Raw genomic sequence first — 25701 nt, forward strand, 5'->3', positions numbered from 1 at the left:
TCATGACTCCAAATACTTTGCCATCACTGTACACTGCACATACTTCTGCCACAGCAACTAAACTTAACTGAAGAGATGAAAGTGTCTGTTCCCCCCCATTAAATGATAAACTGTTTGAGAGTAGGAAAATGCGCATGCATTGTTCACTTACAGGGTTTATAAGTTCTGGAGAGAGACTGTTAAATGAAAAGAAACATGCTTTCAATTTTTGGTAGCACACTTAAAATTTCCTGTAAATATCCTTTGATATTTATGTATGATGATAATCTAACGTTACCCACAGCCAGTGAAAATGAATAGTATTCCATAACTAAGAGCATATGCTGTTTATGGATCCAACAAAAAGACTCTGAATGGTGTAAATGCCAACAAGGACTTCACAGTATTTTCCTGCACTGTTCTTCCTAGACACACGTAAATTCTTCCTGAGTGCACAGGCAAGTGGCGTGCACACAGCCAGCCTCTCAATCATGAGGCTCCTTTCTACGGCGGTGTACACCTCTGCCTTCATCCATACGTCAGTCCTAGAACAATCAATTTAATTATTCCAAGGGCGGTTTCTCCACTTGAGGACTATCCCCATTCTTTTCTCAAGCTCTTCTTTCTTTGGCTTCAGGTCACTATTCTTTCTTTATTTGGGCCTAATCTGCTCTGTTACTATCCCGTTAATTTTCAATTATATTCTATTTTTAGCAATTATATTTGGTTCTATTTCACTCCTTTGAGGCGTCTAAGTGGGCAAAGAGGAAAGTTCACTGTGATGAAATTCAAAGTCATCAAAATTAAGTGCAGGTGCACACCACACGAATAAGATAAAAACTGGATTTACACAAAGATCAGATTATCTGAATTATAAAATAATTACAAACAAGAGTATTTTATACAGTAATCCCCCCCAGTGAACTAAAAATTCTTATCATTACACAGGCACTTTGGGAACATCTGATACAAAGCAAATAAATGTGGACTGACTACTGTGAACCACAATGACATACAAAATCGTAGGCATGCTTTCCGGCTAACTGGCCAGTCACCTCACCACCAGTGACCCCAACAGTGTCAAGTCGTTGTGCACACAATACAAATGACCAATCAATAGGGCACTGCAAAGTTACTGAAAACCACAAGTTGATGAGAAACTAAACAGCTTTTGAGAATTTACCAATCTCTTGACTTTCAGCATCACTTGAACCCAATTAGACAGAAGAGCCCTTTAAGCAAGAAACAACACTGACTGCACAGGGCGTGGTAGCGCGGCCCACCCAATTTACAGTCCACAGAGGCTGGGGAGGAATCGAGGACAGAACCCAGGTTCTTACTTTCTTTTTCCATCTTCTGCAACAGTGGTTCTCCAAGTGTCGTCCCCAGAGCAGCAGCATCTCCCAGGAGATGGCAGAAACGCGTGTTCTGGGCCCCACCCCTGAATCAGAAACTCTGGAGGCGGAAGGCAGCAATCTGTGATTGAACAAGCTCCCAGGGTGGGGACTGTGACGCAGTCGGGTACCACAGGTCTACCACTAATGCCGAAAACTCAGGCAACACGATCGCCACTCATAAAACTTTGAGGCACTTCAGTGAGTGTCCAATTTCTCTCTTAGATGGAAGCTTATAACCACTGCCATAATCTTTCTTTACAGAGAGTCCTAAAGAGTCAGAGAAGAGGGGAGTTTGGGGGAAATTATTTAATACCGGCATTTTAGAGAACCACCACCTATCACTTTTAGAACACAAAGTACAGGAAGAGCATGAGATATTTTTACTTACCAAAAAGGGGAATGGGTTTTAAAATATTATAGATATAGGCGTAAAGACTAGAACCAGAAGTAGCTATAAATACCAGAATTTTAAAAAACAACCTCTATATATTTTGTATCACCTCAGGTTTAAATGGTTAAGATGGATCAACCTAATATAACCACAGGCTTTCGTAGTCTAAAGGCTACTGACTTTCCGGTGTTGTGGTTATAAGGATAGTGAACATGCTTTATTTATTGGTAACGGCAATTACGAGACAAAGTCAGTCTGACACATCAACGAAAGGGCTGAAAATCTTAAATTCAACTCTTGACTAGAGAATCTATGAAGGTGGGGAGAGGACAGAAGTGATGAAACTGCTCCTGAGCCAAAAAGGGTTACTGCTCTGCTTCCTCGAGGCTCCTGGGGGTGGGGGGGGGTGCAGACAGGCAGGGAAAATTACGACATATTTATAAAGCAGCAATTTTTAAGACCTTCAGGTTCAGTGCTGGTTGCTCAGGAAGTTTTCACTTATTTTTAAAAGTTAAAAAGCATGCTTTTTCTCCTTTGGAAGAAGTCAGAAAATATGGCGCTCGAGGAAGCAAAATTTTTATGCTTCCACTTGTAATGTATTCCACCTGAATGTATTAGCATTTTCCCATTGAGGTGCCACCTACTATTTATAAGCATTCATTAAAAACAGGTTTTTTCATCTTAGTATAATTCAAAACAAATTAACAGAAGATGGGTAAGTCTGGGAATCTGCTTTAGAGGCCTGGCTAATGACAATAAGTTTTTAAATAAAAAAACAAATGAACTTGATTTCTTCCTTATTACAAATGCAATAAATATTCATTACTCAAAATCTTGAGAATACAAATCACACTAAGGGGCGGAAAAAAGTGCCCAAGTGTAGCCATCACGAGATAGACAACTACTGTTAACACGTGTATCTACCTTTGCAAGCCCTCTTCCACTGACCTGCATCATAAAATCCACTTAAACTGGCATTTAACTGGTGCATTTCAGAGAGCTCATCAGTTTTTGAATGTCAGCTGTCTCAGGCAAGGATCCAAATCTTACCACCCTCTCTTCCAGCATAAGACAGGCACATAGGAGCTAGTGAAATGTCTCCTGAACATCTGGATCCTACAGGACAAAGTCTGGACTTGCAGACTGTCAAGATGTACTGTGTAAGTGTTTGTAAGGTGACTGATGTGACAGAATGAGGGTTAATGTTCACCCGATGAATTAAAGAAAAACATAGACATTTCAAGACTCAGCTCCTCTGAAAGCCTTGCTGGGTCAAGAAGCTGGAGCAGGAGCCCCACAGAAAGTCTGCACTCCCCTAGGACACTAAAACTTTGGTGAGGGGCTCTCTGAGGGCAAAGAGAAGGCCCTTCAGACTGACATCCCAGCGTGGAGCAGAGGACCTGGCAATGAGCCCATGTGGAGTTCAAATGATGGAGTCAGTGAACAATGGCAGGTAACAGTTCCCAGAATAAAGTTGCATTTTTTGCCCTCGTGAACTTATCCCTAACGTTACATGCCTTTTTGACCTAATGAACAACCACAAACAGGTGACTTTTGAATCCTGTCTCTGCAGGTAGTAACACTCTATGACTCCATTTTCAGATACTAAGAATAGCTTAGAAGAATTGAGTCACATTGAATAACATCCTCAAGCGCTGTATTTACAAGGCCTAAAAATGAGTAATATGGGCTACATCTATCACATGTTTTTAACAGTCAAGAGGGGGGATAAAAAGAAAAGAAATACCAACTGCAAAGTGAAATGCCCACAGTCTGTTACTTTGATTGCTTGACTTAAGGTCTGCTTTCAACTAAAATGCTTAACAACTTTGCTTTTCTACCCTTTCCCCTCCAAAGAGCAGAGTAATGCTCTGTGCACACACATTCCATGCCTTCCCTTCACAGGCTCTGATCAACACGCTCTGGCTTGGATTCAGTTGCAGCAGGCACAGCAGGCTGACACCCTGAACCCCCACCAGACTGAAACACTGAAGTGCTGAATAAAATATCAGAAGCAAAAGACACACAAATAGACACATTGCTGAGTCAGCAAAAAGGAAAGGATCCAGAGAGGTCACAGAGGAAGTGGGAGCAGAAACCAGGGGAGAAAAACGTGCTGAGACAGGACTCCACCCAGGACTCTCCTCCAAACCCTGCAGACCCTGAGTTTGGGTCTGTGCTGAATGAAGGCTGTCTCGGGAGGGCTGGGGAAGGGGGTGGGAGGTAAAGGATAAAGACACCTGGATTCAGCTAGAAGCTGGGACCCCAAAGGATCTCAGCATAAAGGGGCAAAGCGAAGAACCTGCTGTGCAAAAGGAAGAAGGGAACTTGTCTTATCATCAACCCAGAGTAGGGGAATAAGGGACACTTCCTGAGATCTGAGGTCCATCTTTACGTCCCCCAGTACGGCTGGAAAACCACCGAGTCAGGAATTAAAGTCACAGTGACCCCAAGGACGCAGTGTCCCCAGGAGACTGGCATAGCAAAGACAAGTTCTCTCTGGAAGAACGTAACTTCAAGTTAGGTCAAAATTCCCTCAGACGAAGTTCTAAGGAAAATGAGCAACTCACGGGAAAAATAAATAAAATCATAAAACACAGAAGAAAATAAGGCACCAGGAGTGAGAAGAAGCAGAAACAGATAGCTGAATCACACTTCAGACATAAGGATCAACAAACACAACCATAAATGTGCACTATGCTTAAGAGAAGCTTAAAAAAACGGGGAAAAAATGAGAGACTATAAAGAATGACCAAGCAGATTTGAAAGAGAACCAAATATAATTTCCAAAAATAGAATACAGCTGAAAATTAGAGAGAGGGTAGAAGAGTGGATTAGGCTCAACCAAAGAAAGAATAGCGAACCAAAGAGCCAAAGAACGCGTCCAGGATGCAGCACAAAGAAACGCGGCAGGCGGACAGTCAGGACACTGGATGTCGGTGGACCTTTCCACGATAAGTTGAGTTCCAGGAAGAGAGGAGGAGGAAGAGGCACCATTCATGAAAGAATAATCTCGGGGAATTTTCTACCACTGCACTCCCCACCACGGAGGCCGTTAGCCATGTGCGGCCACTTAAATTAAAATTCAAACACAGTTCCTCAGTCACACTAACCACATTTCCAGTTCTGGTCAGCCACATGTGCAGGCAGCTGCCATACAGGACTGCACGGATGTGGAACATTTCCATCATCACAGAAAGTTCTAGTGAACCGCACTTTCTGGAACTACTGAAACACCCATCCTCAGACCTAAGACACCCAATAAATCTCAATCTATGTGAATAAAATTCACACCTTGACACACGGCAGTGAAACCACAAAATGCTAAAGACACAGGGAAGGTCTTAAAAACAGGCAGAGGGCAGAGACCAACCATTCACAAAGCACAAGATCAGATGGCTAACTTCTTAGCAGTAGTTTTGAAAACCGGTGGAACACGGGAATACCACCTTCAAACATGCTGAGAGAAAATACTCTCAACCTAGATCTCTGTGCCTAGGAAGCTCTTTCAAGAACAGGACAAAATACGTTTTCACTCATAAAAGATTTACCAACAACAAATCTTCTCTAATGGAAATTGCAAAGAATTCATTTTAGGCAGAAGACAAATTATCGCAGAAAGGACTGAAGCATAAGAAGGAACAGTAAGTAAAACGTGATTAAATCCAAATAAACACTAACTGTACAGAAGACGAAAATAATGTCTAATTTGTGGTGGAAAAGATAGAATTAAAATACTGGGCAATAAAAGACTATATTGGGGAAATGAGTGAAATATCTAAAAGTCTTCCAGCAATTCAGGATGAGGGTAATGGTATTGAGTAATTTCCGACTTTGACTTAAAAATGGTGACATACATGCTTATGGTAACCACTGGAAAAAAGCGACATACAGGACAAACTTTCCAAAAAGTCAAGAGGGGGCGAAGAAGGAAGGGGGGAAAATCCTCAATCTGTAAGATGGCAGCCAGCAATCCAAAGACACCAGTCATCACAAATAAAAGCGACAAAACTCTCCAGCCACAAAGACTGCCAGACTACATAAAAAGGCAAAAGTCAGCTCCAGACCCTTATATACCAAGGAAATATTTACCAAAAGAAAGCCAGCGAAACCGCATTAACTTCAGACAAAAGTGTCTTTGAAAAAATTCTCTATAAGGAGGGTCCCTTCATAATGATAAAAAGTTTAAAATTCACCATTTTAACATCTGCATCAAGTAAACAAAAGATCAGTTAGATACACCAGATCAAACAGAGTTATAAGGACACAGATAGGAATAGCATAATTAAGTTCAATGTAATGGACATACACAGAATAAATACACACACACCGATTAGAGAATATATATATTCTTTCCCTGCACAGGTGGGACATTTCTGACTATATGCTAGTACAAAGTTAGCTTCAGCAAATTTTCAGGTATACTGTTAGTATCAATCAGATTCCCTGATCACAATGCAATTAAGCTAGAAATCATTAACAAAAAGATAAATAGGAAAACTCTTACTTTTGGAAATCAAACACATTTCTAACAACTCAAGGATTAAAGGTAATTCCCTTTCAAGTGTCAGAAGTATGAAGTTTGTTTCAATTACCTTAAGACATATGAACCAATTTCTCATAGAATCATTAGTAAAACTGAATTATTTAAAAAACATTCCTAGTATCTAAGCTGTAGATGTGTATTTTCTATTGTGCGCGTATACTTAAAAAAATATTTACTAAAATGCACAGTTGAAAGAATGAAAGCTTACAGTTGAAGATAAGGAGTTTTAACAGTCACCTATCTCAATGGAATATCTTTTTGCTCTTTCAAACTGGAGAGGGAGGAACTGAGACAAGAAAATTCAACATTCATTAGTGTAATATCACTTTATCAAGAGCCTTGTCTGCGTTGGTCACCGAGGATACAAAGGTGAGCAAACACACAAGCTCCCAGCCTCCTGGGGTGACAACATCCTAAAGGCGACAGAAACAAACGTAAGATGGCAGCTTGGGAGATCAGGAAAGTTCGCCAGAAGAAGTCACGCTCTCGCTGAGACCTAAGGTGTAACACAAGAGAGGCCAGAAAACAACATTCCAGAAAAGAAAGGAACAGCACATGCAAAGTTACAAAGTGTTAGGTGGGCAATCAGAGTAAAACTATAATTTTCTTCTTAGATAGTCAACATGAAAACAAGGCACAATAAAAAACAGCAAAACTTTTATGCTTTCTAATCTATTCCTTCTTTAATTAGAAATTGGTTGACCCCTTCTACTGTCATAGAAGTTTTCTCCGACTATACAAATACTATCCAGATATTCTATTTATTAAGACACTTAAGAAAATATTACTGTTATACAAAATTGAATGGTTAGCATTTTCCATTCTGTCTAAAAAAAAAAAACCTATCAAAACCAACTTTAAGCCTTAAGGCCTTTCAGAAAGATATTTCCATTCCTTCAAATAAAGAGGTTTTTGCTCAGGACAGAATATACAAACTATGCTTTCTAACATGTTCTCACTAATGTATATCATGGAACAGTCCTGGCCAATTCACTCATTTCCTACCAGTATTTTCAATATTCCACACCCACTTAATTCAACCAGACAAGAACAGTAACACAAACGTACAACTTTAGATGTTGGAGCTGGAAAGAAAAATTTTTTTAAAAAAAGCATCAGGGGGGCTGGCCCCGTGGCCGAGTGCGTAAGTTCACGCGCTCAGCTGCAGGCGGCCCAGTGTTTCATTGGTTCGAATCTTGGGCGCGGACATGGTACTGCTCATCAAACCACGCTGAGGCAGCATCCCACATGCCACAACTAGAAGGACCCACAACGAAGAATATACAACTATGTACTGGGGGGCTTTGGGGAGAAAAACGAAAAAAATAAAATCTTTGGAGAGAAAAAAAAAAAAGCATCAGGGACTTCTAGAATCTTGTTATAATGATTACTCCTAAAAGTGACTATGTCAGCACAAAAGGATCCAAATCAGTTACTAAAGGTCAACTCTGACATGGAAATTACAGTTAAATTATACAGCAACAGATTAACTTCCACTAACTATTTACTTCATGTCCCTTTTGATATATATGGGCAAATATGAGAATTTCTTTCCCAAGACTTAGTAAATAAAACTTATTTTACTCCTAAATTCACCATACGACTGTGTTGAAATAACGTCCTGAGGTTTCGAGTAGAAGTCAAGACTTTACACACTCCTATTGGCCTTTTGCTGTATTTGTTAAATAAGACAAGACTGGCCTCAGAGCGACAGACAGACTCACAACTGAATTCAGCATTCTCCGGAGTAACGATTAGAAACAAAGAACAGATAATCCCTTTAAAATCTGCAGTTACTGATTAACTTTCTTTGGCAGTGAAGAATGGCCCAATTCAAGTTTTTCTTATAAAAGATAATTCCATTCTATTGTGAATACACCAATGGAGTTTTTAAGAAAGCATGACAGTTCAAAGATAGCTGCATCTTCAAGAAAATAAGAACAAATACGAAAATTATATCTGAAGAGAACTGAAGCCATTCTCTGGTAAATTCAAAGGGAAACCCAACACTACCTAAAATATCCAGATACTGTTTTTATTTCTGATCACGGTAGCAAGAGCCCAAGTGTCTTATGAGTTTTCAATTTTATAAAAAGTTAGATGTTATTACTTACCAAAGGTACATTCTCCCTACCTACTCAATTAAAGAAAAGAAAGAAAAAAACCCCAAACTACTCAGACGTTCCTAAGGGCAGGGTGCGGGGTGGGGACAACAAGGACAACTTTACTCTCTGGGAACAGTCAAAAGCTGAGATTTTGGTTTGACCACCAGGACTCACCAGGAAGTACGAAAACCAGGAAACTGAGGCAGGGTCCTTTTTACATAAACGCTTCTTTGCTCCCCCTTTTTTTAAAACTGGAAGTGGTTTGTCATAATGTAAACATGGAAATGAGCAACATGTGGAATAGTGATGAGAAAGGTTAAAGAAAGGAAAAGTCAGTATTCCTGGACTTGTCTCGAGACCAGTGTAGATAACACAGTAGGAAGTGCTGACACAAGCTTTTAAGGCTTGTGTTTAGCAAGGACACGTGCAATTCAAGTTTAGCGCAAGAACCACTATCCTTTTCAATTTTACGGAAAAATTAAGTTCAGGTTTAACAATCAAATAAAATGTGCATTGTGTACACCCTCAGGAGTTGCTAAGCTGGGTCTCACTTAAGGGACAATACGTGTAACATGCATGAGTAGATCAGAGAGCAAAATACCACAACAATGACCACCATGGAACAGATATCTACCACAAACAGCTTTTAAGGTTGCAGAATGAGTGTAAAATAGCACGTGTAATTGGTCATTTCTGGCATCTTTGGCAGCAAACCTCAAATTTCCTTAGAAATCCCTGGCTTGAGTTTTGTTTTTCAAAAGATCAACACAAAATTATATAAGTTAAAACGCCAGCCAATTCTATCACATCTAACAAAACCAAGGAAGAGCATAGCCAACGACATATTAACAAGAAGCTAATTATTTCAGTAACACCAAGCAACAGGTTGTTCCCTGGAGGACAATCTCCATTTTTTCTCAAAACAACACTGCACACCTAGCCAGACCCAGAGTACAAAATTTAACAGACTGAAAGGATATCAGATAATCTAATCTTTCAAAGGGATTTCAACTTTATCACTTCCCTAAGTTATCTACTAAAACCCTAAACCCGACAGCCAAAAAAAGTTACTATTTTCACCAACCCCAAAGAAGCTTAGAGATTTCAAAAATGAACGTGGAAGCAGGCGCTGATGTTTACAGAGGTGACATCACAAAAACTCTTTGCACAAGTCAATCCATTTCCCAAAGCACATCGGCGGCTCCCGGGAGGGTCTCCTATTTCTAATCCTCGCTCGGTGACCCGTGGTTTTCCCAGTGACTGTTTTACATCAAAAACTCAAGAAAACGCCCCAGGAAAGGGCGCGGGGGCGGGCGGCTCCTGCAGACTCAGGTAGTAAAAGGCGACCGCCGATTCCACCGACAATCCCCCGAAATGAGCGAACCCCCCGCTCCTGGCCAATTACAAGCCAATTACAAGCCTCAAAGTTGCTCCACGTAATCCGGGCCTGGGCCTCTTTTTCAGGCAAACGGGTTTATTTCCCTCCCTGGAGTTGATTCATGCTGGAAACACCGTTCAAACCGAAAAGCGAGCAAAACAAAAGGAAAAAAAACTAGAAAAAGGGAGGAAGGGGAAGCGCGGGCCGTTCCACCGGCGGCTTCCCTCCCCGGGGCCCCCGCTCGCCGGCCTGCGGGGAAAACGCCCGGTCCTCGCGGGCGGGGGGCGCGCCCCCCAAACCGGCCCGCGGGGCTGGGGTCCCCTCCTCGGGGGGACGGAGGGGACGCTCCCGGCCGCCGAAGCCGGCCGCGCGGGGCGGCGGGGAGGGGACGCCGCTCGGGATGGAGCCGGATGGTCCGGGGGTCGGCGCGGCGCTCCGGGGCCGCAGGCTCGTCCCCTCCGTCCGGGCCGCAGCCCCGCGCTCCGGCGCGAACTTCGCAGACGGCGCCGCGCGTGCGCCCCGACCCGGCCCCGCAACGCCCGCGCCCCGCCGGGGACCTCCGGCCGACCGGGCCCAGCGAGGGCGCGGCCCCTCGGCCTCCCCGCCGCCCGCGCCCGCCGCCCGGCCGGGCCTGCGCCGCGCGCCCCTCACCTTGGTGGCCATGGCGGGCGGCTCGTCTCCCGCGGCGGCGGCGGCTACGGCTGGGCCCCGGCGCGGCGGCGGCAGCGGCGGCGGCGCTCGGCGACTCGAGGCGCCGGCCGCTGCTCCAGTTCCTGCAGCTCCCCGGCTGCGCGGCCCCCGCCCCTGCCGGCCGAGCCGCCCATGGACCGCGGCGTGCGCGGCGCGACCGGCGGAAGCGCGCCCGGTGCCCTCGGCCGGCCCGGCCTCCTCGCCCACTTTCCGCCCCCGCCCCGAGCCTCCGCCCCGGGCCCCGCCGCCGCCGCCGCCGCCGCCGGGCGCCCTTTGTCCCCGCGCCTCCCCGAGCGGCGGCCCGGGTCACGATCCGCGGCCGCGCCCCGCATGGCTGCCCGTTCCGGGGCAGGGGGGACACGCTTTGCGGGAGCGCCCTGCCGGGGGGCCGCGTCCCCCGGGCCCCCAGGCCGCGCACGGCGGGCGTTCTGCGTGCGCGGTGCACGAGGTGCGAGCCTAACCCGGGCCCGTCCGCGGGCCGGGCATCTCTGTCCCGGCTCGGGATGGCTGCTGGGCCGAGTCAAATGAGTGCTCAATAAACAGCCGCGACGGAGTGGAGCCATGGCTGCCTGGCCCGACCGGCCCTTCCAGGAGGTCCTGCCTCCGGCCTGGAGTGGCCGCAGGCTGGGATCCCGGCTGGAGCGCCTGGGCCCCGGCGCCCGGGGATTTCATTCTGAGATGTCCCATTAAGCTGCTTCTGGACGCCTGATGGATTTCAGAATGCCTCAGGGCCCCAGAGTTTTGGGGGAGACAAAACAGGCTTCCACAGTGGAAATGAGAGATCTCAAATTTGCCCTTTTTTTCGTCAAATGCTTGTCTTCAGAGTTGGATATATGGGTTTTATTGGTAACTGACTTCAACTGAGCAGCAAGATTTTCTCTCACCTACCAAAAACACCACTGGAAAATATATTTTAGTGTATGTGCTGCGGAAGGGAGCACAGAGATCTATCCTAATTATTAACCTAGCGCATTTTGTTTTTATCATCAGGGATATATATATCTATATATATCGGGGGCAACTAGCAAATCAAATCAGCTTTATTAGTCTAGGAAAGCAGTAACTTTATTTAGAGTTAATGTCAAATTTGTGTCCTCTCGAAAATATTCTATTTCACCTCCAGAGAGTTCACTAGTTACCTTTAACAATGAGGTTTAAAATGGATATGGTGTTATAGAATTTTCTGTGGATTTCTGTGTTTGCTGAGCTCATGGCTAAGGCTGTAGTCATAACATTTATAAATAGCTGCCTTGCTAAGTAAAAGGAGAGTTGGAGACTGACATTCGATGACAGCCCACTTGCTGTATATTAGGCTTTTCCATGCCTTAATCTCATTTTATCCTGTTAAGAAACCCTTGAGAAAGTCCTTGTTGTCCACTATTTACAGGCATGAAGAAATCAAGGCTCACTTAAATAACTTGGCTGATGCAATAATAGTCACCAAGACTGAAAATGACCATAACCTTAGACCTAGCAGCTCTTCTAGGAATTTATCTTGCTGTCAGACTTGCACAAAAGAGCAAAGATGTTCAATAAAGTGTTGTTCTGTGATACCCCAAACAGAAAGCAACCTATATGTTTGTTAATAGGACTGTTTCAATAAAAATGGTACATCCATACAAATGAAATACTAGGAAGCCCATTAAAAAAAGGTGATATTTTAAGAAGTATTAACAAAGGTAAAAAGAACATTATGTATAGTACAATCTATTTGTGTAAAAAATATGAAAATATATTGTATATACCTAAAAGATTCCTGAAAAGATTCTCCAAATGCTACTGTCAGGATTTTTGAGTATGTATATGTATTACTTTATTTTAAAAATGAGTCTACACTTTAACAATTAATTATCTTGACTAAGAGCACACAATAATATGTGGAAAAGCCAGGATATGAACCTGGGTAATATAACCATGGGCCCTCCAGGACCAGTTCAACTAACCCCATCTTATCAACAGGGTAATTAAGAGTTGTCTTTCAGGAGCTGAGCCCTCCCTTGTCCAGTTCAGGCTGGTTGAGACCTCTAACCCATCAACTGAGCCTGTGCAAATGCTCCATAAGTGACCGTTTTGCCGTCAAGGAGCTAAGCTCATGACCTCAGATCATGGTGAGGCGCCATTTTGTGAACACCCGTCCTATGAAGAGCCATGAAGCTTGACGACGCTTGCACAGATCAGTTACCTCACTTCTCCTCACCTCCAATCATCTATCTCCACACTTCAGACCACCCTGCCCTTCATCCCATAAATTTTACCCAGATCTGAGGGCACATGCTGCCTGTCTCCTTGCAGATTAATCTCGCGAAATAAAGCTACATTTCTTTCCCCAAAAGCTGATGCCATAATCATTGGCTTTTTTAATGCTCACCAGGCAAAAGAACCCTAATTTTGTGTGGCAACAGTAGTACTATAAATAATGAGTTTTCCGTATTCTTTTACATTTGAAAGCTGGGTACAGCTCCCTGAAGCAGTTCAACAATTCGTGTTTGACAGGAAGGTACACAGTTGGAGTTCCTCCTTTGACCTGTGCCTTTCTGCATGCTCAGTTGACAAGTTCTGGGTAACCAATAAGCCTGTGCCCCTGGCACCAAGACAGACAGAAGACCAGAGTCCAAGCTTTTCCTTCTAGAACAATTTATGTAGCTCTGGCTCCATTTTTCAGAAGTAACTGTGGAGACAACGAACTCAGAATGACTAATGCAAATCTATATAAATAGTTAAGTAAACGTCACTACATATATAAATAAAAGTCACTACCTATATTTTTGAGGTGGTAAAAATATCACAGCATTGTTTTATAGAGCCCAGGAGAGCAGTCACTGACACACACCTCAGGTGAGCCCGATCCCCAACTCCCTCTCAGAGCTCTGCTTCCACTGGCCTCTCACTTCCTCCTGCCTCCTGAGCATCACACTCCCTTCCTTGCAGAGGGCCAGGACTGGCTTCTTGGGTCCGTGACGTGTGCAGTCGTGCAGGGCCTCGTGCTTAGCGGCACCCTGCTCTTGCTTTAATGCTCTGCTCTCACCATCAGTAAATTCTTAATGGTTTTGAACAAGGGGCCTCCCATTTTCCTTTTGCATGGGGACTTGCAAATTACATTGCTTAAGTTGTTTCTTGGTCTGAAATACCCAATACGCAGGAGCCCATGCACTCCCCCCCCCACCACACTCACACACCAGCTAACCTCCCACACGTCCTTCAGAGCTTCCCGGCACTGTCCAGTTCCTGCCCCAGTCTAAGTCAAGGTTATTGATAGAAGGTCTCCGAGTACTGGTTTCCTTGACCTTGGAAACTTAGCTCAGTTTCTTATTCACTGGAGAGACCATTTGCCTGCCTCCCCCATCAGACTGTAGGTAAGTTAAGGGGAGGAGGCTCTGGGCCCCTCTCGCACCTGCTCCTAGCGCCACACTTAGCTCCGAGTAAGCCACCACTAATTCTTTGTGAAATGAATGAGGAAATGAATGAACAAGAGGCGTTGCAAATCACGAATTAAGCAATAGGGCATTTGCCGAGTCTGCTTTCAAGCAACTCGCAGGATTCTGAGGAACACATTTGAAAACCACTGTCTGTCATTATCTAAGGTAATGTGAAATGTTGCATGTTTACTCAACAATATGCTGTTTTTTATTTTTATTTTTTTGGTTTCTGTTTTCTTGTCTTTTGGTAAGGAAGATTGGCCCTGAGCTAACATCTGTCCCAATCTTCCTCTATTTTATGTGGGATGCCACCACAGCATGGCTTGAGGAGCCATGCTAAGTCGGTGCCCAGGCTTTGAACTTGCAAACCCCTGGCCCAAAGTGGAGCGTGCTAACTTAACCGCTATGCCACCGAGCAGCCCTAATATCCCGTTTTTTAAAAGTATTCTTCAGAAGTGTCATTCCCTTATGATAACATTTTATAAAATAATGTTGATTTAGACTGGAAAATCGAAAATAAAACTCCTAAATGTAGCAGTGTTTACTGGAAATGTAGTGCCCAATTCATTATTTAAAAATGCAGTAAATGAAGATTTTCATTGTGTTCAAGATCTCTTTAGTGTGACTTATTGACGTGCACATCTCATGTACTTTATAGTTATTGGTTGGCATTTGTTTGTCTTGCATGTAATTACCAAGTACGTGGGATTATAAAATGCCAGTCCCCTCGTTTATAGGGGCAGAAATGAGACCGAGGGAGTTAAATGACTTACCCATGGCCACGAATTAAGGCAGAGCAGGGACAAGAGCCCACTTCTCTTATCACAGTTCTCCAAAACATTTCATTTTCAAACTAAAAATATGTTAGGTGAGAAGTTGGAGAGGAGTTTTGTGACAGTCAAGACAGTCATTGCTAAAACAGGACAAGGATTCTTGTCCTGAACTGCGCTAGGAGCCACCCACCCACACTAGAAGAACAGAAGGAGCATGACATGCTTTTGTGTCGTCTCACGGAGTCCACCTGCCCAGTGGAACAGTGGCTTCTCCCAAACGAGAAAGTTGACTTCGCTCAGATAATCATGAAGAGCCCTGGGCAAAGCTGGGGAGTCGGTGCTTCCATTTGATCACCCGTTCACACCTCCTTCTCCCCTCCCAACCATCTCCTTCCTTTGACAGGCATCCTCAGGGGTGGTGCCCTACGTGGGCTGCCCTCAGAACCCAGAACCCAGGCACGGAGCCAAGCACACGCCCAGTTCAGTTACTTCCTCTACAGCCTGAGTTTCCATTACTCCCGTTGGCGAGAACACAACTGATTGGCTGAGAAATTTGATCTGCATTGACAGACTGCTTTTGGTTATACCTAGATTGCACTTTCAAAAGAAAAAAGAGCTGCAGCCAGGGCAACAGAGCTGCTCTGTTTAGGCTTTGCCCTCTTTTTATCAAGCGGAGGCAGATGGAGTGATAAAGATTCCCAGGAAGCCTGGACTAGTGACAGCTGGTGGCGCTAGGAGAAGAATGGCCCTTAACTCTTGCCCTTGGTTCGGTTAGTGACGGTTAGGTGTTATGACTATACACTTACAAAGTTAAAGCACTTTGTTTTAACTGCAGAAATTAATAACTTCATCGTCATGACTCAGAAACTCTCTAGCCCCAACTCATTTTTTCACATTGAAATGATAGTTTTTAAAATTCGTCTTTTAAAAACTTGAAGTTTCTTAGATATGGCTATAATGGTTCAGCAAAACACAAATGCAGACTCTTTCCTTTTTCCCTCTTTCCTTCCTTAGAAGCACAGCCTTTCCCGTTGACCAATCTGGATTCTGTTACTTACAAACCATGTGACCTTAGGTACATTACTTAGCTTCTCTCATCCTCGGTTTCCTGAACTGCAAGATGAGGATGATAATAGTACCTGTCTCATGGGTTTGTTGTGTGAGTTAAACCAGATGATGAGCTCAAAGGACTTAGCATGATGTTTCATACATAATAAGCACTCAATCCATATTAGTTATGGTTCTTGTTTCTTCTTCTAGTCAAAATCAGGTTGCCCTTATGTTCCAACAGCTCAGAGCCCAATTAAATGCTAGGTCAACTAATGTGAAACTAATGTGGGAATATGAAAAGTAATGTGAAATGGAATGAAAATGTGTGATGGTCACTTACAATACGTGTTGGGGGATGGGAAGAGTGGGGAATGGTACGGATCCCTGAGTCAGCCTGGGTCCACGCTAGGATATATCTTCAGCTCTCGATTTATGAGTTAAATGAGGTTAAAGTGAACCTCAGGAGTGGCCTTGAAAATAAATAGCAGAAAGGGGTGCGACAGGTGCCTTGCCAATCACAATAAACGTATGAAGTCCTCCCCTTGTACCTGGCAGTGGTACAGGTGTTGGAGATAACAGTTCCTGCTCCCTTAGCACTTACAACCTTCAGAGGGTGGGGGAAGACAATAAACTACAATCACAGATATAACGTGCCAGGTGTCTCAGCAATGCTCTGCAGGAAAATCAGGCAGAGCAGAGGAATGAAGAGAAGCCCGAGAGGTTATTTTTATTTTTATTTTTCTTGAGGAAGATTAGCCCTGAGCTAACTGCTGCCATCCTCCTCTTTTTGCTGAAGAAGACTGGCCCTGAGCTAACATTCATGCCCATCGTCCTCTACTTTATATGTGGGACGCCTGCCAAAGAATGGCTTGCCAAGCAGTGCCATGTCCGCACCTGGGATCTGAACCGGTGCACCCCGGGCCGCCGAAGTGGAATGTGCGAACCTAACGGCTGTGCCACTGGGCAGGCTCCCCGGAAGAGGTTATTTTATAGAAGTCTTTCCCTTGGCGTTAGGATGGCTGATGATATGTAGAAAAGTGTACGGTTCTTTGTTTTGGTTGGTTGGCTAATTGGTTGATTTTAAGTTTTGTTCCATTTTGACTAAGTCACTTTTCTCTCTCTGCTGTCTGGGAAACACAAGCCGTGAATAGTAATGGGACATAGGATCCAGAACTGGAGATTTAGTGGGAATCTGATTGCTAGGAGCTGAGCAGGCAGGAAGGGGCAGTAGGTAATGGCGGGAAAAGGCTGGAGGTTGGTGAGGTTGCACAGATGGCAGAGGTGGCACAGGCAGGCAGGGTTGGGCTGCAACAGAGACTGTTGGCGCTGGGTTCCGTACTAGCCTGTTTGCTCATCCTAGAAGGAAGACTGGGTTAGGAGATTGAGATCAGGGCAGTGATGGTAAGATTGGCTAACCAGTTGGCTTCCCAGAGGAGATTCCAGCCTCCAGGATCCCTGATGTCCCCTAAAATTCTACCCTAGGACATTGCTTTGACTCTCTGACCTGTTATGGACAGACTCTGGTGCGAGTCCTCAGATACATAATTTACAGTCAGTGATTGGACACAATGAAGTGAATAATAGTGAATGGTTGGGTAGCAAAGGACAGTTTGCTAGCTCATGTGTCATTGCTCAAGTCACAGGCTATAGAGTGTTACTTTTAATGCTGATGTCCCACCTAACACACTAGCACACACAAACACACACTTCTGATCCTTCTTCGTGGAGAGCAATTCTAATGACAGTGCTTGCTAAACACAAGTACAGGACATTTACTGCACCTGCCATGCTTTAGAGTGGGCAGTGTGAATGACAGCCTCCATCCCTTGGAGTCCTGTTCCTGTCCAGGCTTTGGATCAGAAAGGCCACCGACAGCTGAGTGCTGAATGGTGACCACGTTCCCATCGAGTTGGACATTCCTCATCTTGAAACTCATTTCTGCTGCTACCACCTGTGTGAATTTGAGCAGGTTATTTAATCTTGATCCTCCATTTTCTCATTTATAGGGAGACTCCCCTGAAGCTTGTTTAGAAGATTCAGTACAACTGCCTTTAACTGGAGTAGGATGCTGTTCTAACAGATCTTAATAGTGATCAATAACTGTCTACTTGGTGGGCTTCACTCTGGGTGCCAATTTCTCGTTGCAGTTTTCAGATCTATAACAAATTGCCTAATATGCTGTCCCACAATGATTGCAGCTTTTTTCTTTTTTCTTTTTGGTGAGGAAGATTGACCCTGAGCTAACATCTCTGCCAATCTTCTGTTTTGTGAGTGGGACATGACCACAGCATGGCTTGATAAGTGGTGTGAGGGTCCACGCCTGGAATCTGAACCCATGAACCCTGGGCTGCTGAAGTGGAGCACGCAAACCCGACCACTACACCACCCAGATGGCCCTGATTATAGCTTTTTTATGGTTCACATCCAGTGAACAAATTTGCTCACTCCTATGGCATTTCTTACTTCTTTCCCTTTCCAGTCATTCTTCTCTTTCTTCCTCCTTATTGTGTTTCATTTCAGCCCCTTGATATATTTAATCTCTTCTCGAATGTGTCTAGCGTGTCTACTGTAGTTTCTCGGAATTTTCACAGGCACCTCAGCAATTTTTCTGCTTCTCAAGATCATTAAGCCTTTAAGTCAGGAAATGTGAAAATGCAAAATATTCTTTTAAGTAAATAAATGCATAGGAACTCACAATTCTTATAAACATAAACTGTGCATTAATTTCAAAATAGGTTACAAGTTTATTGTTATGCTTTGTAGAAATAGAGAAATTCTAAGCTTAATTTTTAAAAGGTATTAAATAGGGGGCCGGCCCCACACCAAGTGATTAAGTTCATATGCTCTGCTTTGGCAGCCCAGTTTGCTGGCTCGGATCCTGGGGGTGGACATACGCACCACTTATCAAGCCATGCTGTGGCAGCGTCCCACATAGGAGAACTAGAATGACCCGCAACTAGGATATTCAACTATGTACTGGGGCTTTGGGGAGAAAAAAGATAAAAGAGGAAGATTGGCAACAGATATTACCTCAGGGCCAATCTTCCTCACCAAAGAGCATACTTAAAAAAAAAAGTATTAAGTAAATAACTGCTCAGAAACACATGGTTCTTATAAACAATCCCTAGCTACCAGTTCGCTGTGCAGGTTGATACTTGGAAAGTAAAGGTGTAGTTTTCAGGTGGTGGTTGTTCATTGACCGGAGTGATGCACGCAAGAGGCCTGGCCCACCACTTGGCACACATTAGGCATTCAAGGAGCAGTGGCTCATATTAGAGCTAGTATTGTTTATTAGCTGCTTTTTATTTCATTCACAAAATATTTGAGAGCTTACCACGTGCAAAGAGCTACGGTACATAAACTCAAAGTCTTGAAAAACGCATTTTGTGCTCTCCCGGAATTTAAAAGGTCATCAGGAAAATAAGACATCGCTCCTGCTACCACATTCCGAGGCCCTGAGGACAGTCCTGGCTGGCTGTTCCCTCTTACTAGACAAACGTCCTCTGCTCTTTCCTGGAAACAAAACTCTCATGGTCTTGCCATCAGAACCACTGGGAGAAATGCCTATGTTTTAGAGAACCTGTGGTTTCAGAAGTAAAGAGAGGGAAAAAGCTGTGAAAAGCAGAACAATTTAAGGGAGGTAGTCAAACCACACTGCCTGGACCTCAAACCCCAACACACTGGCCCCAGGGCTAGCATGCCTCTCTACCATCCCCCACCTCAAATGTCTCTCACGGGAATGTGACAAGTAGAGACTAACTTCACATGTTCTTTTGAAAATCTAATCGTTTTTTTGGAAGGCTAAAGGAACTATTGGTCCTTTGTATAAAACTGTCCTGATAAATATGCAGTAGACTGAGTTTATTGAAATGAAGGGGACGTGAATAATTTTGTGATACTGATGAGGATTTTTAGGCTGCTTAATTTTAAAATGGTTTATGATGAGGATTTTTAGGCTGGTTACTTTTAAAACTGTAGATGAGAAGCAGGCTCCGAGGACTGGAATTTTGCTTGCCCTTTTGAGACATTTGCGTTTGTGAAGGAAGGGGGGATGACCTTGTAGGGACCCGAAATTGGCCACCCCAGGATATGTCTCTTTGGCATCAGGATTGTTTTGGGCTGATTGCTTTCGATAAACTGGGACAGGGAAGGAGGCTCTGGGGAATGGAACTTGCCCTTGTTGGGACACATTTACATTTGTAAGGTAAATCTCTACCTGTAAAAGGTGCCTCCCTCTCTGTACCAGGAAGAAGAAAGGAGATGACCTTATCCCTAGAAATTCTTAATGGGGAAGGCAAGAACTTAAGTTGGTTGCTGTCTGGCAATCTCATGTAACTGGTTTAGGGTGGTGGCATCTAACCTTTCTAACCTTTACGTAATCCGATTTGATTCTTGTCTAAAAGTCATGGGATCACCCAATGACCAGACCCCACCTGCACTGATACCATTTTAACTTTTTTTCATGTTCTTCCCTTTGTCTTCGTAAAGAGATGACTCACATACCTATGCCTTAAATTTAGCCCTAACCCTCAACTCCGGGCAGCAGCAGGAGCTCTGACTGCCCGTGGGTCCTGTCCCCAGGCACCAGCTCTGCCTGCCCATGGGTCCTGTCCCCATGCCAGTGGGGACAGCAGAAGCGGCGGCAGCAGAAGCTCTGACTGCCCATGGGTCCTGTCCCCATGCTATTCCACACTATTCTCTAAATAAAAGAGCACTACTGCCAGATCTTAAGAGTCTAAGAAATCTTTCTTTCGACTCCTCGGCTCACCGACCCCGCATCAACACCACTACTAACTTTGTAATCAGATACTTACGCTCTGAGCTGACCTGGGTCACTGAGGAGGGGATCCAAGTTCTTGCCTCAGTGGGCACGGTTATGCGCCCAGTTCCATAATTTGCAGGTCCCAGAGCAAAATGAAAATATAGGAACTCTTATTCAAAAATGATTAAGAATTTCAGAACAATAAATGAGAACTTTATCTTATACCATACACAAAAATTAACTCGAAATGGATTAAAGATTTAAATGTAAGACCTGAAACCAGAAAACTCCTAGAAGAAAACATGGCGGAAAAGCTCTTTGACATTGATTCTTTTGGATATGCCACCAACAGCATGGGCAACAAAAGCAAAAATAAACCAGTGGGGCTCCATCAAATGGAAAAGCTCTGTGCAGCAAAGGAAACCATCAACGAAATGCGAAGCCAAAGTACAGAGTGGGAGAAAATATTTGCAAACCATATATCTGATAAGGGGTTGATATTCAAGATATATAAGGAATTCATACGACTCCTTAGCAAAAAAGCAAATGACCTGATTTAAAAATGGGCAAATGATCTGGAAAGACATTTTCCTAAAGAAGATATACAAATTGCCCACAGGTATTTGGGAAAGTGTTCAACATTGCTAATCATCAGGGAAATTCATATCAAAACCACAATGAGATATTTCCTCACACCTGTTGGGCTGGCTATTATCAAAGAGACAAGAGATAAGGGTGTAGAGAAAAGGGAACCCTTGTACACTGTTGGTGGCGATGTAAATTGATACAACCATTATGGAAAACAGTATGGAGGTTCCTCAGAAGATTAAAAATAGGACTATTGTATGATGCAGCAATCCCACTTCTAGGAACAGAACCAAAGGAATGAAAATCACTATCTTGAACAGATATCTGCATTTCCACATTCATTGCAGCATTATTTGAAATAGCCAAGATACGGGAACAACCTAAATGTCCTTTGACAGATGAATGGATAAAGAAAAGGTGACGTGATAGAACATTCTTCAGTTGTAAGAAAGAAGGAAATCCTGATATTTGTGACAACGTGGATGAACTTGGAGAACGTTAAGTAAAATAAACCAGACACAGAAAGACAAATAGTGTGTGATCTCACCTATATGTGGAATTTTAACAAGCCAAGCTCATAGAAACAGAGAGTAGGATGGTGGTTGCCAGGAGCTGAGGGGTGGGGAAAACGGGGAGATGTTGGTCAGGGGGTACAAACTTTCAGTTACAAGATGAATAAGTTCTGGGGATCTAATGTAGAGTATAGTGACTGTAATTAATAATACTGTATTGTATACTTAAAATTTGCTAAAAGAATAAATCTTAAGTGTTCTCCCCATGCACAGAGTGGTAACTATGTGAGGTGATGGATGCGTTAATTAACTTGATCGAGGTAAATCATTTCACAATGTATACATATATTAAATCATCACTTTGTATACCCTAAATATAAATAATTTCTATTTGTCAAATATACCTCAATAAAGTGGAAAAAAGTAAAGAAATTTAAAAATAAAGCTGAAAAATAAAAAAGAGCAAATATCCCAACAAAAGCACAAGGTGAAAAACATTGAAAATTCAGGACAGAGTTAAAAGACAAGTGGAATGTGATTAAAAGGGAGGTAGAATTTGAGATGGAATTCATATCAGAAATGAAACTACACAAGCATGTTCCAAACTGATGAATGACAGCAATCTTATAGATTTGATTAACTCAACATCCCCTAAGCAAAGAAAATACACAGGAAACCATAATGAGCTGCACTATGGCCTAAAAACTGAAGATAATGAGAAAGATTTTAGAGAATACAGAGGCCAAATAAGCAAGAAAAAGGCTGACAGCCGAGGTCTCAACAGAAATAAAGACTGACATCAGTGGAACACCATTTTTAAAGAGGTCAAGAAATCTGTTAAGACAGAATTCTATGCCCAGCAGCAATACTGCCCCAAAATGAAGATTTAAGAAAAGCTTAAGATAAAACATTTTGTCGTTAGCAGCTTTGAATTAGAAATAATACTAAACTGAGTTCTTAAGTCCAAAGGAATATAATCCCAGATTGAAAACTGGAAATGCAGGAAGGAATGGAGATTAACAAAAAGGATAATATATAGACAAGAATAAATGAAGATTGTTTTAAGAAGCTATACTAGAAGTGTGTCATGGAGATTAAAATACATGCAGAATTAAAATGCATGATAAGAGTAATGCAAAAGTCAGTAAGGATAACAGTAGAATTGAAAGTGTTCTAAGGTGTCAGCATTTGGGGGATGTGGTAAAAGTAATTTTTTTATTAGGCTAATTAAGTAAAGTATGCATGATTTAATCATTAGTGTAACTGCACAATGATTTGTGTGGGATTATCACTAACGAGTTTATAGAGGGATCAAGGGAATAATAAAATACTTAGTTCAAAGTAAGTCAAGGAAAGAGATTAAAGGGATAATCAGGAAACTTCAAAACTAGGTGGAATTTGAGCTTATCTTGAAAGACAGTTAAAATGTAATTTTTCAAGGTAGAAGAAACGGTGTGAGCAAAGACACAACAATGAAACAGTTCAGGCTGTATTCCCCTGATGTCAGCTAGACCAAGGTTACTGGGGACATGTGTCATGTGGGAAATAGACCTAGAAAGATAGAGAGCACATTATAGCTTGAGAGGCCATGGGAAACCATTAGAAGGGATCTTAAAATGATGTCTCTGGAAAGTGAACCTGGCAGTGGTGTGTAGAAGGCACTGGAGCAGATGGACCCGAGACGGAAGGAGGCAGGCGAGAAGGCCCTTCTGTATTGAAGGTATCATTTGTATAGCAGTCATGGCCACACCATTTTGAAATGTCCTTCTCTCTTCTCTTCTCCAGGAACTTGGGACTAAGACAAAGAATATGGCCATCATTCTTTTTTTTTTGAGGAAGATTAGCCCTGAGCTAACTACTGCCAGTCCTCCTCTTTTTGCTGAGGAAGCCTGGCCCTGAGCTAACATCCGTGCCCATCTTCCTCTACATTATACGTGGGATGCCTACCACAGCATGGTTCGCCAAGCGGTGCCGTGTCTGCACCCAGGATCCGAACCGGCAAACCCCGGGCCGCCGAGAAGTGGAACGTGCGAACTTAACCGCTGCGCCACCTGGCCATCATTCTTAAACGATCAAGACAACCTTGATAAGAGAAGAAATATCCAAAGTCACCTTGAAGAGATAAAATGGCTCTTTGGCATGTGAAGTTGATGAAGAATTAGATTAAAGGTATTAACATATTTGAAGAAAGGAGTGCCTTTCAGTAGAGGGTGTTTGACTTGCCTTGGAAGCAGAGAAAAGGAGAGTCCAGAGGGCAACGTGGCCGTGCCCACGAGCACCTACGCAGGACTCTGGTGCCTTCCCTGTCCTGGCCTTGTGAGGAAGGATCAGCCTACCTTGGCCTGATGCCGGTAAACATATGCAGAGCATGATTATCTCCCAGTGCTCTGATTCCAAGCTCAGAAAGCACTCCATCTAGCTTGCCTGGAGGGAGAGAAGCTGCTGTCCAAGGACTCAAGTGTCCCAAGCCTTTGGCAGTTACAGGTTCCCTTACAGTAGGATAAATTGGCATCGTGAAGTCGCTGTCACTCTCCTGAGCCTGGTTCGTGTGAGTCTGCCCCTCTGATGCAGAGGCACAATTAAGGTGGTGACAAATCCATTTCTGAGCGTGCCAGGTGGGTGGCTACAAAGGAGTCAGGCAGGTGCATTGAGGGAACATGCCACTGTGCCCCTCTTGTGTGACAGGGACACGTTCCTCTGCATGGCTGCTCATCAGTATCTTCTTGCTTCTTCAAATGTCTATACAATGGGATGGAAAGGAAAGAATCACATGAGAGATAATTTTGTTGTTGTTGTTTTAATTTCTATGATGGAGAATTTCAAACATTCAGAAGTAAATAGAATGGTAAAATGAACTTCCATGTACCCCTTATTCAGCCTCAGGAGCCATCAATTCATGCCAGTCCTCTCATTCCTACACCCACCCACAACTCCCTCCCATATTATATTGAATGAAGTACTAGCCACCATATTTCATCAGTAGATATTTCAGGAAATGAATGTAAGAGACATTTGGAATGAAGCACATACAAGACTTGGTGGCCAATTATATACATGTGGAAGGGAAAAAAATGAAGGTAATGATGCTTCTAATGCTGGATAATAGCAATTGCTAACATTTTCTTAGCACACACTGGGTGCCAGGGACTGTTGGTGGCATGTTTCGTATTAGGTCTTCCGGAGAAGGGTGAAGCCATTGATAGAAATGAGGTGCTAGGGAGGAGCCCGGGTCTGACTTCTTTCTTCTTTCTTCCACGGCTGGCTCCAGCACCTCTGGGATTAACATGATTCTTGAAAAGCGAAATTTTAGTGGCCATGGGCCAACATCCCTTAAGGGAGATTCTCAGAAGTGGGGGCAGCACTTATGTCCAGTAAGGGGCAGTGATGGCAAACGTGTAAATGTTAATGATCATCAGAGGGTGTACGGACTAGATTTGCAACCTCTGTTAGACCATTTCCTTAAGTCCCTCCTACTCTGATGCTGGATATTTGCGCCCACTGCTGTTGTCTGTGGCTCACCCTTTACCCGTGTATGTAAGCAGGCTTCCGCCTGTGGTGGGTAGCCCCATCTGTCCTGGCTGGGGTCTCCTCCACCCCGAGGAGGGGTCAGAGTCTTGCCTCCAGCTCCCCGAAGTTGGCCGAGCTGAACCTGACTGAGCTTTAAGAGTTGATATCTGGGTGGAAATACTTGGCAGATATTAGAAAGGAGAATAGGGCTCTGGAGAAAGGATAAGCCTGAAAATGAAGACTTAGAAATAACAGAGCAGTGAAAAGAGGTGAGATATTCGAGGGAACAACTGTGGAGGCATTGCAGCCAGGACTGAAGAGCAAGCTGGGTGTGATCAGACGCTAACACGGGAAATGATGGAGAGAAAGGATCCTAGCTTTTTCCTGTGCCACACGATTTGGGAACAAGAACATTTAATCAAAGATGCAAAATTTTGAACATTTTAATGCCATAGGGAAATCAATTTTTTAGTTATAAATTTTTAACTGAAATAAAAATCTTATATTTGTAAGGCTCTTTTACGGACCTAAAGTCACTTAATTAGCAACAGAATAATCATTTACTTTGAACATAAAATGGCTATATTTCAGATACTAAACCTGCAAG

General features: G+C 43.5%; 1 protein-coding gene across 5 annotated transcripts in view; it reads right to left on the reverse strand.

Annotated features, from left to right (window-relative positions):
* The window catches only part of SNX9 (sorting nexin 9), a 104063-nt gene extending 92907 nt beyond the window's left edge, over positions 1-11156 (reverse strand). The window contains exon 1 of one of the 5 annotated variants that reach the window (XM_023632961.2): positions 10948-11156. In XM_023632961.2, coding sequence (XP_023488729.1) covers positions 10948-11049 — 102 coding nt within the window. In that variant the 5' untranslated portion in view covers positions 11050-11156. Of the gene's footprint in view, positions 1-9502; positions 10063-10447; positions 10682-10947 lie in introns of those variants that run through there. The other 4 variants (XM_023632962.2, XM_070256312.1, XM_070256313.1 and 1 more) reach the window with 4 other exon arrangements.
* Between the last annotated feature and the right edge of the window lie 14545 nt (positions 11157-25701).

This window comes from Equus caballus, chromosome 31 (genome assembly GCF_041296265.1).
Source record: "Equus caballus isolate H_3958 breed thoroughbred chromosome 31, TB-T2T, whole genome shotgun sequence".
In the NCBI taxonomy this organism is placed as follows: domain Eukaryota; kingdom Metazoa; phylum Chordata; class Mammalia; order Perissodactyla; family Equidae; genus Equus; species Equus caballus.